Source organism: Mchenga conophoros, linkage group LG8, assembly GCF_057382185.1.
Source record: "Mchenga conophoros isolate Kocher_MC1m ecotype Shallow Benthic linkage group LG8, M_conophoros_male_GT1.1, whole genome shotgun sequence".
Classification (NCBI taxonomy): Eukaryota; Metazoa; Chordata; class Actinopteri; order Cichliformes; family Cichlidae; genus Mchenga; species Mchenga conophoros.
This window is the reverse complement of record NC_140533.1, coordinates 2,701,901-2,719,418: the sequence shown is the minus strand read 5'-3', so window position 1 is coordinate 2,719,418 and position 17,518 is coordinate 2,701,901. Positions and strand designations below refer to the sequence as shown.

The following is a 17,518-nucleotide window of genomic DNA, read 5'->3' as shown; positions in this document are numbered from 1 at the left end:
TTAAACAAGGTTTTAGTGAAATATCTTTGTGAGAGCATCAAAGACATTATTCTAATATGCATTTCATTTTGGATATGTGTATATAAGCCCCAGATATTTGGATAACCTGGGCATATTTTTGCCGTCTGGTATTTGAAATTTTTTTCTCTTCATGAAGTTAAGTTTGTTATTGTGTGGGCTTCACTGCATATTTTTTGCCCCATTAATATCCCATTATTATCACCTCCATTTCCTCTGACAAGTACATTTTCAAAATGTACTTTGAAGTACTTGATGTACTTGTCAATTAAATTTAATTCCATAGCGTTTTTCCATTCTTCATGTCTTGTGAAAAAACGTTCTTAATTATGAAAAAACAGAAGTCTGCGTTGCTGAATTTGAACTCTTTTAACTGTTCAAATGATTTAATGCTTTTATTGTCATGAAACTGGTATAATGTATTGTTTGAACATGGTTATCGAACCCCATTTAGTTAATTATGTCTTAGTCAATCACTTATTAACATGATCAAGTAAACCATGATTAACTAAACAGGGTTTAGATAATTTATGTCTCTCACACTGCACCACATTTAAAAAAACGTACAATCTAAATCTCTTTGCATGTGTTTCGTTGTACATATACAATGACAATAAAGGGTTATTCTATTCTATTCTATTCTATATGTGACAGTATATGCATTACATTATGACACTGTAAAACATTTACTTTTACGTACTTTGTGATGATCTTAATTGCGTGTTATTTTTTATATTATGACCATAGTAATGGCATTGATGTTTTTAAGCTCAAATTTGTAATGCTCTCTAAATTCTCTTAGAGCTGTTCTTGCATTACTTATAAACCAAAACTAATTTTGGATCATGTTGGAGTTGGAAAATCAAACAGCGTAGCCTTTAGTTCTTAATTTGAAAGAAAGAAAGAAAAGTGACTGACCTCTTTGTTTACATGTTGCTGCCTCAAACCCATGATATCTGCATGGAGCTCTGGACAAACAAACACACATAGGTCAGTGCAATACACAACAGAGGCAACCTAAGAACAAATGTGTCCAAATATCTATGGATCTAATTATATCTGTTTGAGTCAATCAGCTGCATGTTATTTATTTTTGTACAATAGTGATATAATACCAGTATTTTGTTTGTTTGTTAACTGCTTTTATTAGTTTTTATTTATATGTGCATTTTGGAGCATTTTCATTTAATCAGTTTGTCTTTCATTCAGTTTAGTTAAATTCTAATATTTTATTAGTCTGTTAATTGCCGCTAAGTACAAAGCAGTATCTGTTTCTGTGAATACAATTTGACAACGACGTTTGTTAGCGTTAAAACCTAAAAGTTTGAAAATGCAGTAAATCAAGAAACTTGTGCAGGACAACCAGAATACACCTGACAGCAACTCTGAATCCTTTTTTAATCATTGGATTTCATATTCTACAAGCATGTTTTGAGTTTTCAAACATTACAAACATTTTTCAGAATGACATTGCCTGAGCTCTTTTCCTGGCGTAACTCTTCAAGTTTCACCAAAGCAGGTCATCTGCCTCCATTTCTCGCCATCTCTAGTATTCTGTTTTGTTACACAAATCCTTCACATTTTCTTCATATCTTTTTTCACTATATCCATGAATCTTCTCTGTGATCGTTCTCTTTTCCTTCTGCTTGACAGCTCCATATTTATACATATGCATTTATGCATCCTTTATCTAGTATATTCAGTACTCCTCTTCTGCACATGTCCAACCCATCTCAGCCTTGCCTCTCTAACTTTGTCTTCAAAGCACTAAACTTGGTCCCTCTCATTCACACACATGCAGTCTGTCTTGCTTCAAGTGATTCTCATTCCTCTTCTCTCCAGAGCATTTTCCCACCTCTCCACGCTCTCTTACACCTGCTCTCAAATCTCACTACAGATCACAAGTAAGTAAAGTTTATTTTTATTAAGTGTTTTTCCGTATACAGGCAATCACAAAACGCTGTACACAAAGGCTAAAATAACCAAAATGTTTGGCACCAAAATACACAATATAGACAATACAAAAGTTTAAGATTAAAAAATTGTCAATCAACTCTGAAGTGATATCAGATCCTAATGGCAGATATGTTGTTGTAGTGGGCAAGCTGTTTAACACACCACTAATACTGGCTAATATTTATGGACCTAACTGGGACAACGCACAGTTCTTTCTTAATTTTTTTTCGACTCTCCCAGACCTTGTCTCCTATAAACTAATTCTAGGTGGAGACTTTAATTGTGTCCTTTCTCCCCAGCTGGACCGATCAAGCGTAAGGTCGAGCAACACCCTCTCGTCAGCAGCAGTGGCTATTAATTCCCTACTTCGTTCTTACGGCTTATCGGACCCTTGGCGTGCAACAAACCCATCTACGAAGCAATTTTCCTTTTTTTCCCCTGTACATCATAGTTACTCCAGGATTGATTACTTCATTGTCGATAACCAGCTACTTCCCTTGATTTCCAGCACCAAATACCACAGTATAGTGTTGTCAGATCATAGCCCTGTGCAGATGGGTCTGGTTTTTCCAGGTAATGTAGCGCCCCAACGAACGTGGCGGCTAGACCCCCTATTACTTTTATGTGAACGCTTTAAAACGTTTCTCAGCAATCAGATTGACTTCTTTCTAGAAATTAATGACACCCAGGATGTGTCGAGGGGAGTCTTGTGGGAGTCTATGAAAGCCTATATTAGGGGCCAAGTTATTTCTTATGTGGCACACAGAGACAAGGAGCGCTCTAAACAACTTAAAGAACTGGCTGACAAGATTGCGGATATGGATAGGCGTTACGCTCTTTTACCTACGCCAGATCTTTTTAAGGAGAAATTACTGTTGCAAACTGAATTTGACACGCTTATGACATGGAGAGCCGAAAGAAATATTTTTAAATCCAGGCAGGTATATTATGAGCATGGAGATAAAGCGGGGAGGCTCCTTGCACTTCAGCTCAAGCAGCGGTCAGCTGAGCGCGTGATTTCGGGAATTGAAATAGGTGCTGATTCGATATCTCACGACCCCCGAGTCATTAATGACCAGTTCAAATATTTTTACTCTACCCTATATCAATCAGAGGTGGGCAGTAATTCATCCGAGATCTACTCGTTTCTTGACTCGCTGGATCTTCCCAAGCTCTCTCCGGACGCTCAGTCGCCTTTGGAACAGCCGTTGTCGATTGAAGAGATAACGAACGCTATTAAATTATCTCAGACTGGAAGGTCGCCAGGTCCGGACGGTTTCCCCATGGAGTTTTACAAGGAATTCTCTTCGAAGCTCACACCTATTTTAGAATCAGTTTATGCTGAATCTTTTGCTACTGGCAATCTGCCGCAGACGCTTACCCAGGCCACGATCTCAGTCTTACTAAAGAAAGATAAAGATCCTGTACAGTGTAGCTCATACAGGCCAATAAGTCTTTTGTGCTGTGACTATAAGATTTTAACCAAAACTCTTGCACTACGGTTGGACCCTATTATTTCCACCATTATTAATGAGGACCAAACGGGCTTCATTCCCGGACGGCAGTCATTTTTTAATGTGAGACGACTGTTTAATGTGGTATTCTCCCCCCATTCGACAATACAACCGGAAGTTATTCTGAGCCTTGACGCTGAAAAGGCGTTTGATAGAATCGAATGGTCCTACCTTTTCACAGTTCTGGAGAAATTCGGCATGGGACCTACTTTTTGTAGATGGATTAAAGTCCTATATTCAACGCCTATGGCTGCAGTCAGGACAAATGGTCTGATTTCGGAATATTTTTCGCTCTACAGGGGGACGAGGCAGGGCTGTTGCCTGTCACCCTTCCTGTTTGACATTGCGATCGAACCGCTGGCAATTGCTATCAGATCTGATGAGAGGATTAAAGGTATATCCAGGGGTGAGGTAACTCATAAAACTCTGCTTTATGCTGATGATCTCCTTTTGCAGATATCAGACCCAATTGGGAGTATGCCCCACCTTTTCCGCTGGCTGCGGGAGTTCAGCAACATATCGGGGTATAAGGTTAATTTATCAAAATCTTTACTGTTTCCATTGAACAATCTGGCAAAACAGACCACTTATGACGATTTGCCTTTTAAAATTGAAAATGACAAATTCACATATTTGGGACTGGAAATAGCTGGCTCGATTAAGACTATTTTCCAGTATAACTACAGGTCTATTCTGGACAGTACTAAATCTGATCTGGGTAGGTGGTCAAAACTTCCACTTTCGCTGGCAGGACGGATAAATGTGGTGAAGATGACTGTAATGCCCAGGTTTCTTTATCTATTCCAAATGATCCCCATCTTTCTCCCCAAATCCTATTTTGCCCAGCTGGATCGCTTTGTCTCTTTGTTCATATGGAACAAAAAACCTGCACGCATAAGGAGAGCAAGCCTGGAGAGAGCTAAAGCTGATGGTGGTTTGGGCTTACCTAATTTCTTATTCTATTATTGGGCTGCTAACATTGTCAAGCTGACATATTGGATAACCATGTTTGCGGATGGGGAGGGTCCAGTCTGGGCAGATATGGAACTGAGAGCTACACTCCCAATCTCTCCGATTTCGATCTTAACTGCCCCTCTCCCACTGAATGTCAAAGCATCTGGGCTGAACTCCAATTTGGTGGTTCAAAATTCAATTAAGATCTGGGGCCAATTCAGGAAACATTTTAACTTGACAAATACTTGTAGCTTTTCTCCGATAATGTTCAACCATCTTTTTACACCATCTCAAATAGATCATTCATTTGCAGTCTGGCACAGAAACGGTCTGGTTTTCTTTCAAGATCTCTTCACTGAGGATGGCTTTGTCTCATTTAAATATTTGTGTGAAGACCATAACTTACCAAAGTCTCACTACTTCAGATACCTTCAGGCTCGGAGTTTTGCCTCTAAATTTCTCCCAGGGTACCCGTCTCTGCCCTCTAAGGACCTACTGTATCTAGTTCTTAATGTGAGTCAGCCCACTAAAAGAGCAATATCGAAGATTTATGCATTGATTCTTGAAAGCTGCCCTCATACATGGGACAAACCTAAGGCGGCGTGGGAAGGGGAGGTTGGAGAACTCATGTCAGAAGACATCTGGAAGAAAGCCATACAGCGTATACATACGTCTTCTCTCTGTATTAGACATGGCCTGATTCAATTTAAGGTCGTCCACAGGCTCCACTATTCTAATGACAGACTGTCTAAACTGTACCCTGATGTTGCACCGAATTGTCCTAGATGTGATTACTCTCCTGTTTCTTTGGGGCACATGTTTTGGTCATGTCCCTCCCTGTATGGTTTCTGGACATCAATTTTTCAATCACTGTCAGCTATATCGGGTGAAACACTGCGGCCTGACTCTTTGATAGCTATCTTCGGTGTACCTCGGGAAGAGCTGAGACTCTCTCCCCTCCACAAAAACGCAATAGCCTTTGCCTCGTTGCATGCCCGCCGTCTGATACTGCTGAGCTGGAAGGCGTCGAACCCTCCTTCCTACGTCCATTGGATTAGAGAGGTGATGTTGGGATTAGCTCTGGAAAAAATTAGGTATACCGTGCGCGGCTTGGAGAGTAAATATGACAAAACCTGGTCACGGTTCATAACTCATGTCAAGAGTCTGTCTTTTGCCTGATTTATTGTTCTTTACTTGTTGGTAATTTATGCTCTTGCTCTCTTCTCGGACTGCTGTCCATAGTCTCCTCAATGCCCGTACTTTGACTGTTGGGATTTCTTTATTCCCTTTTTCTTCTTTGTTTCTTCTCTCATGTGCCGGGGTCCGGCTGTTGGTGCTATAATGACTGTCACAGATTGGTTTGAGTGTTTCTCCCCTTTTTTTTTTTTTTTTTTTTTTTGTGTTGTGTGTATTGGTTGTGGTTGTATTGGTTGTATTGGTTGTGGGGATGCCGCCTGGATGGGGGTGGGGGGTAGGGTTTGCAACTTTTGTAAGAAATTCTGGACTGTTTTGTTGGAAAACTATAAATAAAGTTGTAAAAAAAAAAAAAAAAAAAAAATTGTCAATCAACAGAAGGCTTGTTTAAACAGATTTTTTTTGACTGCTCTTTAAAAGATTCCACAGAGTCAACCAAACGTAGCTGTGGTGGTAGACTGTTCCACAGCCTCCACACACTGATGATCCCCTTTTGTCTTCAGTCATGTTCGGGGAACAAACTCTGTGAGCAGAGACAACAAGCAGCTTGGCCATAAATGGGGCTTGGCCATTTAGTGATCTGTATGTTCAAACAAGGATTTGAAAACACATTCTAAAATCTATTGAGAGCCAATGTAAAGAATATAAAATAGAAATAATGTGAGCACTCTTGCTAGAAGGTGTAAGCAGTCTGGCCGCTGCATTTTGTATAGCTTGGAGGCGAGAAAGAGATGATTTGTCCAAATAAACAGGGCGTTACCATAATTTAAACACAACACAAATGCATGAATAATTTTTTTCCAGTTCAGCTGAGGAGACCATTTTTCACAGTTTAGAAATTTTTCTTAAATAAAAGAAACAGGAACGAGACAGAGATTTGACATGTGAGTCAAGGCCCTGAGAAGAATCTAATATTACTCCAAGATCTCGAATGTTTGGCTTAGCAGAAGGACAGAAAGAAGCAAGAACCTGACTGGTTTTAGAATGTAGTTCAAGAGGAGCTGTGATCATGGTCTCAGTCTTGCTTGTGTTTAAAACAAGGTAACTGCTAGAAAGCCCAGTAGAAACCTGAGTTAAGCACTGGACTAGGTTGGAAAACCTATCCAGCTGATGAGGCTTAAAGGAGACACGCAGCTGAATGCCATCGGCATAGAAATTATAAGAAATGTCACTAAAAGATTGAAAAAAGCCAGCTAAAGGAAGCATGTAGAAAGAAAATAATGATGGACCCAAAACTGAACCCTGTGGAACCCCGCAGGTTAAGGGGGCAATGTCAGAGGAGAAGCTGTCAGTCCTAGCAGAAAAGTTCCTGTCTGATAAGAAGGGAAAAAAAACAGTCTAAGGCACAGCCAGTTATACCCGCCAAAATCTTCAGCCTGTGAAGTAGCTGATCGATGGTATCGAAGGCTGAGATTCCCTGCATCAGAAGCCATTAATAGATCATTATAGACCCTTAAGAGAGCAGTCTCAGTGGAGTGCTGCTTTTGAAAGTCAGACTGAAAAGGGTAAGCAGTCTGTAATCTGCATAGTAAGGACCTGAACTGATTTTCTGCAATTTATTCTAGTAATTTGCTTATAAATGGTCATTTTAAATAGGCCGATAATAGTAGAGCTGGGATCTAGATTCTGTTTTTTCAATAGAGGAGTTACCTCGGCATGTTTAATATGTCTAAGGAGCATCATGAGGATTTCATTTTACCTACAGTATTACTGTAATTAAGTCATTGAGTCTGATTGGAGAAAAAGAAGTAAATGACCCAGACACCAAGGGCCATCTTCATAAGGGAAGGCACTTAAGGAGAATTTGGATCTCGAGTCCATCACCTTATTTACAAAGTGATTGAGAAACGTGTCTTGATGCATTCTCAGTCATCCAGGTAAGTAAATCTCCAAAAGTTGATCCTGTTCATCTGGACGTTTCTCCCACTGAAAACGCTACGTCCAGATGAACAGAATCAACTTTTGGAGACTGAGAAAAGTATCATCAGAAAGTAACACAGCATGCTGAGATGGAGGAGAAACAATACTATTAATAGTCTCAAATAGTACTTGGATTATTCTTATGATGATTTATACGTTTATTGAAATAAGAGGATCTAGCCTCTTTCACTGACTCATTATATAAGTGAAGAAGTTCTTTGAAGTGTTCACGATGAACAATCAGACCAGTGGACCAGTGAATAAACACAGTGGACCAGACGGTCTGCTTTTCGGCAGAAACGTCAAAGACCACAAGTTTGATCATTTAACCAAGGTGTGCAGGAACTAACAGAGCAATGCCTAGTTTTGAAAGGAGCAACCTGACTGAGAATGACTAGTTATTGGTCAGTAAAAGAGTTAAGAAGGAGCTTGACATTGTCAGAAGAAGTTTTACAATTAAAAAGGGAAGAAAACTTAGAAATCATAGCGTCATCAATAAAGTGCCTGCGCTCAACAAAACCTTGGGGAAGAGACTCAAATGTCCAACCTCACATACTTTTCTGCCACTCTTGGCTTACATCATATTCTTACATCATAATCATCTTCTGAGTAATAGCTTTTGTGAAGCAAAAAGCCAGAAATGAATAAACACGAAGAAAGTGTAAAATGTTTATATGCATTTTTATATAAGCGAGATGACAAGATTGGTATCTTTCACATGTTTGTGTGTTAGCCTACCAAATCATAAAGATTGTAAAACAATCAAAAGTGTAAAGCTTACTTCGCAAAAAGTAAGAGTAAGAGTTTTTAAAAATTGTAATATACAGAATTCAATCCAGCTGTAACAAAAGGGTTAGTTTGTTTCAGTGTTTGGTATAACCTTATGGTAATAATGTGTTTTTGTTTGTTTATATAGAGCCAGGACCACAGAATAAACACTGTATCAGTTTTAGGGCATGCACAAACCACCAACAAGAACTACAGATTAGACTACAGAGCAGTGCTATTCTTACCTGATTGTGCAGATTGAAGTCCATTCCTGTTATCGCCACCTGGTTTGGCTTGAGGCCAAGGGCCTTTAATCTGAATTGGTTGTTTCCCCTCACAGAGATCCAAAGAGTGTGGTGGCTGGTTGACAGCTGCCCATGTGTAAAGCTGGTCGTGCTAAGTAAACATATTTTTTTTAAAAAACAGTTACAGTTGCACTTATCCTCATTTCACAAATAAATCTCCACATTTGGAAATGTCAATCATAAATACTCGTTTTTAGAGAGCTGTGCAACTCCAGTCTTGTGTACAAAGTCCAGTCAAACAGCAGTCACAGTTACAGCTTAGAAATCACAAAATTTGTTTTCCTTTTCTTGTTCATGAGTTGATCCTGTGTGGAACACTTAGTACCTTTGTGCATTATGCTTTCTGTTTATTCTTAAAACATGTTTGCTTGTTCATATTAAAGCCAGTATTACTGGTGACCCTAATTGTAAGGACAACAACAAGTCCAGCTTAACTAACTCATCATTTGCTATATAGTATACTTAGTACAGACAGTACAGTTTTCTTAAAAATCACAAATTTTACACGCTCTTCAGTACCATTTCATTAAAAGTAACGTTTTGCAGCTGTTTTCATTGAGTTTGACCATTTCTATGCCAGAAGTCAGTGCAGCTGGATGAACTTTGTCTCTGTTTTTAATCAGCGAAAATCACTGAGCACAGACGATTCAAACAAGAGGCTGTTCTTCATTTCTTTCGCATTCCCTTTGATACAGTTAAAAAATATTCAGGTTGAATAAACAACAGTGGCACAGTCTCTATGCTATTCATCAAATATGCAGGTGCATCAGGTTGCCTTTGTACTTGTTAATGTTGTTGGCATCAGCTACACAATGGACCTAGAGCGAGCACAACAGAGCCAGCAGTGCACGGGCAGGAATGCATTTCTTACTTGGAAATTCCGACACCACTTAAAGAAGCAAGGAATGGGCGGAATCTGACCCTTCAATGCAAACTCTGTTTGCCAGCAACCAAGCTGCTCTTAAAAGAACCCAACCTTAACAAACATCTGGAAGTAATTTCTTTTTAAAAACTAACGTTAGCCTACTGCAAATACCTTGTTTTAGTTGTGGTAGCTACCTGGGTTATGTGTCACTTCAGTGTCTTCCATGTACTATTGCTGTGTGATTTATTACTATTACTGAAGGCTACTCACCACCGAGCTAACACTGTTAGCTGGCGTTACCTGAGGTTAGTTCATAGACTGCAGACCGTTAGACTTGATGAATAGCATTAACAACCTGCTAGCTGCAAATTGTCATGTGCAGTTCAGTAATAGTAATAAATCACACAGCAATAGTACATTCATGTGAGAAGCATGACAATATATTAAGCAATCCAAAGTATTCAGAATACGTTACTCTCATTGGGTAACCCAACAGAATACGTTACAAACTACATTTTGGGGCATTTATTCTGTGATATGTAGTGGAATACAAGTTTAAAGTAACCTTCCCAACATTGTCTATCATTTAATATAATGATAGTGCCAACATATGCCCTTTTTCATCTGAAATAGCCTCCCATAAAATATGACAATGAAAATAATTCACTGCTAACATGAGAAGATAGGGGTGTGGTGTAAAACTACATACATCGAACTTGGGTGATGCGGTGGAGGTGATGTGGGTAGTGCTTCCCCCCAGCTGTTCTCTGAAGCAGTCTGTGAATGGCAGCAGGAGGCCCATTGCTAAGATCCTAGAGCAGAGCCTCTCAGCCTCCTCTGGCTCATCCGCTTGCTGTTGCAAGAACAGCTTCTCCAGAAGAGTTCGACCTGGACATCAGGGAGAAAACAGAAAAACAGAATTTTTTGTGGGACGTACAGTGGCACAAAGATTCGTATCAGGCTACCATAATGTGCACTGGCTACCTACTCCTTCTAATCCTTAGGATGGGCGAAAGGCAGAGATGGATCAAAAGGGATATTTTAACTGAAACTGTTCACTGATCAATTGTGTACAACTCCCGGCAAAAATCGCCATATTTGTCGGATGGTCTTTCAGTTTTGTTTTGTTTTGTTTTTTTACTTTATTTTTGTTATATAGCAGAATATTTAGATTTTTGTGACGTGTACCTCACAAACTTTTGTATATAACAGGATATTTTTAAAATGGTTTAAAATGGAGCACTGTAACAAAAAATAATTTCCCCCAGGGATCAATAAAGTATTCTGATTCTGATTCTGATTTTCCAGATTAAGTCGAAGAAAAATATGTATTCACTTACTGTTCAGCAAAAAAGTGGAATTATCATTTTAAAAAATCACAATTATTATGATACCTTTTCCACCTCCTGGCTCAGCTTTTTCACTAATAAAACCAACCTGGTTCCACGTTTCTCAGCTAGTAGCTGACATCAGCTTTGCTGCGTGGAGCTTTGTCATGGAGTCTTCACTTCACCTTCTTTAAAAAGATATGTGTTTTTTAAAGAAGTGGTTTGACACTCTCATCGACAAAATCTATTATTATCCTGAAAAATGACATCATCATCACCAAACCCATGTTCTGAATTTACTGATGTGATGACAGCATAATTTTGACTAGCGCATATTTGTGACTCAACAATGGCACTCAGCAGTCTACTTTTCCTTTGAATTTTTTGAATGTCAATAGAATTTTATTCAGTGTAATTCGTACAGATCTGTCACAAACACTGACATCTCTGTCTACACATTTTTGTTTGGATGGTTTGTGGGGTTGTTTGTGGACTTTCTATTTTCTTTGAGTTTTCTCTCCTGGTGCTTTGAGATCTTCCATCTAGCCAAACATTTTCCTTTTACAATGTCTGTTGTTTGTTTCCATCCATCCATTGATATTCTTCTGTTTACACAATTAAGGGTTGTGGGAAACTGGACAGCTCACCAGTCTGTCACAAACATGTTTTGTATTGTGAACCAGAATGACGTTTTTCACATTTTAGTATGAGGCTGCCATATTAAAGCAAAGTACCTTCATGTACCACAACTGCTACAGCACCTTACTGAGGTTACTGAGACATTACCCACTATGTCCAATGGTCCTGAGTCGTTGCCCAGATGCTGCTGATGTTTTGGACTTTGTAGTTTTTTGATTCATTGCTGAGTTTTTACCTTTTTTTACCATATATTTTCCTTAGTGCAGTTAGTCTTGTTTTCACTTTCTGGTTGTGATTAGTTTATTTCTTGTTCTGTCTTTATTTGTGAGTTATCCTATATTAAGTTGTGTCTGTGTTTCCCTGTTTGGTTATCACATATCACTCCCTGTTTTATTTGGATAGTTATTTTTACCTTTTGCCTTGCTTTTAGTTTTACTTCACCCTTGTCTCGTCTTCTGATTCAGTGTGTCTTGTTTTCTCTAGCTGTTTCCACTGCCTTATAGAGGTGGGAATCACCAGATACCCCATCATCTGATAAGATACAATACCACTGCATTACAATCAGTGTATTACAATAACATATGTAAATGATAAATGGCCTGCATTTGTATAGCGCTTTTCTAGTCATTAAGGACCCCAAAGCGCTTTACACTACATTCAGTCATCTACACATTCACACACAGGTGATGGCAGCTACATTGTAGCCACAACCACCCTGGGGCGCACTGACAGAGGCAAGGCTGCCGGACACAGGCGCCACCGGGCCCTCTGACCACCACCAGTAGGCAAACATGGGGTTAGTATCTTGCCCAAGGATATTTGGCATGCAGCTAGGAGGCAGCCTGGGATCGAACCACTGACCTTCTGATTAGTGGCTGACCTGCTCTGCCACCTGAGCTACAGCCATGTATTGTGGGATATCACCTATTATGTCTTCACAGTTAAGCATTCTCAATATCAGTTTTATCCAATAATATAAAGTGGCATGCCAGCACTGTCAGTAAAGCCTGAATAAATGTTGTTAGAATATGAAGTCAGTCTGCTCTCCAAAAGTTGATCCTGTTCATCTGGACATAGCGTTTTGGGGAAACCTGCAGTCAGCTGAGACTGAAGAAGTCACCTGGATGAGTGATGAAACGTTTCTCCTACAAAACGCTACGTCCAGATGAACACAATCAACTTTTGGAGATTTACTTTCCTGGATGATTGAGAATGCATCAAGATCTGATTTGCCAGTCATGAGATGTATTTATCTCAGAACTGCCACTGAAAATTTGGTTATGATTTGCCTGTCAGATTTGATCCAAATGTAGCCCAATAAGGAGTCTGTTTGCTTCATAATATTGCCATAAAGTTCCCAGTTGCATCAGCAGCACCTCACTAGCACAAGCAGCAAGCAGAGCCATCTGGCCTTTACTGATGTCAAACAGCTTGACAGAAGTTCATATAGAGTTTTTTTTAAACTCTTTAAATATTCCCAGAGTGATATAGGGACCTGATATAGGACCTTGCATATAGTATTAACCCTTTTGACTAAGTAACAAGTTAAATAATTCCTGCTTACACCCACACATGTCCACACACTGTTTAATACTCACCTGTAAAGACATCCTGAAAACCACAAGTAGATACTTGTCCACATGAAAATCTTCTCGTTCCACAGATGGGCTGGCTGCCTCCTCCTGTGTGGCCCCCCAAATATTCTCCTGAGCTCAGTAAGCCACCTCCATCTTCCTCCTTGCCTCTCAATCGCCTGTCTAGTTCCTCTGTCCAGTCAGCTGAGCGACTCAAAGGGCTAGCAAGGCTTCTGGAGCGTTTTCTGCGCACCTGCCAACCTTCAGCCATCATCCTGTAACATTTATGTTCCCGGTTAGCTTAGCTTTGCAAGTGCATTTCTTGCAATGTGTTTACAGTTAGTTTTACTTTTCCACAGTTTTCTGATTTCTTCCATTTTAGGCAAACTGACAGAGCCTTCATCCTCTCCATAGATAAAGTGCTCAACTAAACATTAAAACGCATGTTTACGGCTTAGTACAAAAGCGTTTAGCCTCTGTGGACCATTTCCTTCTTGTAGACACAGTGAGATCATCCAAAATATCACAGAAAGATGATTTGCATCCAATAATCAGTGAACACATTAAACTACTGTATTACTTCACAATCGTTTGTTGAGAAAAATGTTATTACAGAAACACTCAGATGTTTGTGTAATAATGTAATGTTCATCTTGAGTTTAGCCATGAGTTCAGGAATTGACATGAAATTCTTACATATGTCAGTAACAACTCATCCAATCTATACATGTAAAGAGAAATCAAACCATAGAGTTCCATAAATTATCTGCAATACTGAAAAATGACCCAAAGAAAAACTATTAAATACATGAAGAAAGAGAGTGTGGAAAAAGGCACAGAAGGTTACATTACACCAGCTAAACTCTATGAGTGATTAAAAAGCAAGTCTGCCACTTAGTGCAAATTAATACGAGTGAGTTAGATCCAGACTAGACAGTGGAGTGAAAAGAATCAGTTCTCCAAGTGCCAAGCATCACTTGTGGAGCGCTAAGGTGCAATTGTTTTAGAAAACAATAAGCAATGCACTCAACTGCCATGACAGGCATTGCTCACCATGCAAGACTCAATTACTGAAGAAAAAGCATGTTTAAGCACATTTAAAGTTTGCTTAACAACATTTAGACGAGTGGAATACTGGGAGAACTCTTTAGATGCCATAATACACAACATGTTTGAGGGTCAAATATGCTGCATATCACCCCAAAAAACCACCAACAGTGAAGTTTGGAGGGGGGAACATCATGGTGTGGGGCTGTTTTTCAGCATACCACACTGGCACGTTTCATATAATTAAGGAAGGATGAATGGAAATATGTACCAAGATATTCTTGACCAAAACCTGTTGCCATCTACCAGGATAATGAAGATGAAATGAGGGTGCACATTTCAACAAGACAGAGAAGAAAACAAGAAAACCAAACGTTTCAGAGAAAGAAAAGAAAATGGCTAGAATCCTGCTGACCTGAATCCAACTGAAAAGAACTAAAGCTCTGAGTTCATAGAAGGGTCCCATCGAGCACTCAAAATTTGAAGACTGTTTGTGTGGGCCGAAATCACACTTGAGCAATGAATTTCCTCCATGCAACTGTACAAAAGTCCTTGTTAGTGATGACAAAGTATTAAAACGTTTTCAGTGTGTTCAATACTTTTTTTCCTGAGTCATTTCTCATTATTATAAATACCCTAATTTATGCACAACTATGGTTTGATTTCATTGCATGTGTGAATTGGATGGGTTGTTACCAACATCTGGTGAGAATTTCATGTCAATAGCACCTTTAGAAATATATATTTTTTTAGAATACTGACGACGTATACAGTACTTATTTTAAACACTAAATACGTCCTTGATCTAGTGGTTTGCTTACAGTCTAGCAGATCTCTCATTATTAATGCCTTTTACTACAAAAAAATTGCTCAGTGCCACTTTGCCACAAACCTATGTTTCTAAAACAATGAAAATAACAGCGAAAATGTTGAGATTATTCTTGAAAATAAGAGAAATTATGAAAACGAAAAGAATATAGTCTGTTTTAATCCACGTGGGGCTAAGATTTGAGTTTTTTGTATGTGCTAAATAGGCTAATCTTGTTAGATGTTACGTTTTAAATTAGGTCTCATATGATCATTTTGACATTACAGTGCTTTAAAATTCTAGAACCAGTATCAGCCATGCAAACAACCAGTACCTGTGAAAGTTATGGTGAGCTCTGCGTGGGGAGAGGGGGCTATGAGATGGTGAGTGCCCTGGGGAACTGAGCTGTCTTGTAGTGGTTTTGATGTAGGACGGGAAGATGGGAGGGTAAGGTTTCACCACAGGACTAGAGCAGGTGGCGGGGTGGGCAGACTTGAGGAGGCGTTTGGCCAATGTGGGGCTCTCCTGAGGAAGTAGTGGGCTAAAGCAGGCGCTGCTCCTCCTAAACTGCTGGTTGGAGGGGGAAGCCTTGGTGCTGGTAGAGGGGCTGGGTTCAGAGTCAGCACTTAAGCAGTCCTCAAGAGACTCAGCGCTGGTACCTGAGCCTAAGTGAATCTCACCTTCTTCAAATACAGTTCTTGAACTCAGTCCCTCTAGTGGCTCAGGACTTCTATGGTTGTCGTCTGGCAGTGGAAGACTGAGATTAGCATCCATCTCAAGCTCCCTCACCTGCTCCTGCTGGGTTTCAGCACTTGCTCCCTCCTCTTCCCCTGTGATTTTCCCAGTGCTGTCAAATGTAAAATCGTGGAAACTGTTACCAACAGTTGTCATGGTCACCGGGCAGACTGTTGCCCCCCCTTCAGTAGCTATGGAAATATCTGTGTGAGGGCGCTGCTGAAGCAAAGCATGCTGGTCTTTTGTGCCTGTGGAAACACAAAGAGCAGCTTCTCTTTGCCCCTGCCCCTTTAGCTCCAGATGCCTGTCCTCATTCTTCTCAATAACCTCTGCGTTGAAGGGGCTATTCTGTGTGGGAAGTGGCTCGTTTTGCTTGACAGAGCCAATAATAGATCCTCCCTCCAGGAATGACAAGGCATCAGACCCCAGCTCTAATTCTGGGGTCAGGTCAAGCACCTCAGGAGGAGTTAATTTAACTACCCCATTACTCTGTTTCCTCCTATCCTTTCCTTCCCCCCAAATTAGATTCCTTCCTCCCCCTCCTTGCGTTTCCACAATTGAGGTAACCCCCCCATGCTGCTGTTGCTGGAGCCTTATAGCGAGCTGGATATCCGCAAGCAAATCCTCATGGTCAGCTGCTGAGTGGAAACTGTAGATATCAGTGTCTGATCCTGAGCTCCCTCCCTTCTGCCCTCCATCTTCTGCAGGAGAGTTTGCGGTCGATGCTTTCTGCTGCATCTCATGCTTCTCGTCTCTCTCATCTCCATCATCCCTTTTCCCCTGCTTCTTTCTCTTCTCAGGAAAGGCAGCCTCAGTGTCCGAATGCCCCAGCTCATCTGCAGACAGATCAGGTGTTTTTGTGCTGTCCAGCTCATCGTGCTGAGATGCTAAAACATCCTCTTTTGAGCCTTTCACTGATGAACACACGTCTCCTTTTCCTTTAAGGTTACCCTTTCGCTTCCGGATGGAGAAAACAGAAGACTTGGACTCTGATTTATTTTTATTTTTTAGTCCTGTGCCGTTCGTCACTCCCCTTCCTCCTGCACTGCCTGTTCCTTTACCTCCATGTTTACCATGGAGTTTCTTTCCTCCTTTTTTTACGTCCCCTCCTCCCTCTCTCCATCCTTCATCTAGCGATGGGTAGCTTCCGTTGCTTGATGCTGCTGCTGCTTTCTTTTGCTTTGTCTCTTGGTTACCCATGTTGATGGAGCAAGAAAGCTCGATGACTAGCTGCCGCTTCCTCAGGTCATGCCTAGAAGAGCTTCTAGGACAATATTTAGATGCTCAATTTCAAGCTTCTTGCCCAATTTGTGGATGCACGTCTGGTGAAGGAGGAGCCGCTGCTGCGGCTGCTGCTGCTATTGATGATTGTTCTTTTAAGCTCTCCTGTGTGACGATCTTCCTTGTTGTTTTCCGGTGACGAAGGCTCGCGTGGCAGTGATGTTGACACTGATGCAGAGTAGACATATGGCTCCCTCTTCTTCCACCCCTTTCTCACTCTGTGTTACCCTCCCCCTCATCTCCATCTGCTGAAAGGAATGACGCAGGCACTGTGTGCTCAGTAGAGTGCTTTTTTGTGAGGTAGACTGGGAGAAATGGAAAGACTGGGATGGAGGCACAAATCTTTCAGGACCTGGGAAGAATAAAGGTGCTGCTGGTAGCTCACACACTGTGCAGCTGGGGATAGGTTATAAGGGCCTTCATGTTGGTCTTTGAACTAAAAACCAACATGAAGGATAGATTTTTCTTAATAAAAAAAACAGTTATTAAAATATCTGTCAGAAATAGTCAAAGCTGAATAAGATTACAGTTTATAAGCTGAAATGGATCATATTCTGTGTGGTTCAGACCATATAAATATATTGTCTCATAGCAGTTAGCCCCACTAACTAT

General features: G+C 40.4%; 1 protein-coding gene across 1 annotated transcript in view; it reads right to left on the bottom strand.

Moving 5' to 3' along the window:
• fmn2b (formin 2b) overlaps positions 1-17,166 on the bottom strand; it is a 59,627-nt gene extending 42,461 nt beyond the window's left edge. Inside the window, exons 1-5 of the mRNA XM_085283602.1 lie at positions 15,225-17,166; positions 13,060-13,310; positions 10,204-10,382; positions 8,570-8,720; positions 937-986 (exon numbers count right to left, since the gene is read on the bottom strand). Of these exons, the coding sequence (XP_085139728.1) occupies positions 937-986; positions 8,570-8,720; positions 10,204-10,382; positions 13,060-13,310; positions 15,225-16,825 (2,232 nt within the window). The 5' untranslated portion in view covers positions 16,826-17,166. The remainder of the gene's footprint in view (positions 1-936; positions 987-8,569; positions 8,721-10,203; positions 10,383-13,059; positions 13,311-15,224) is intronic.
• Positions 17,167-17,518: the final 352 nt, after the last annotated feature.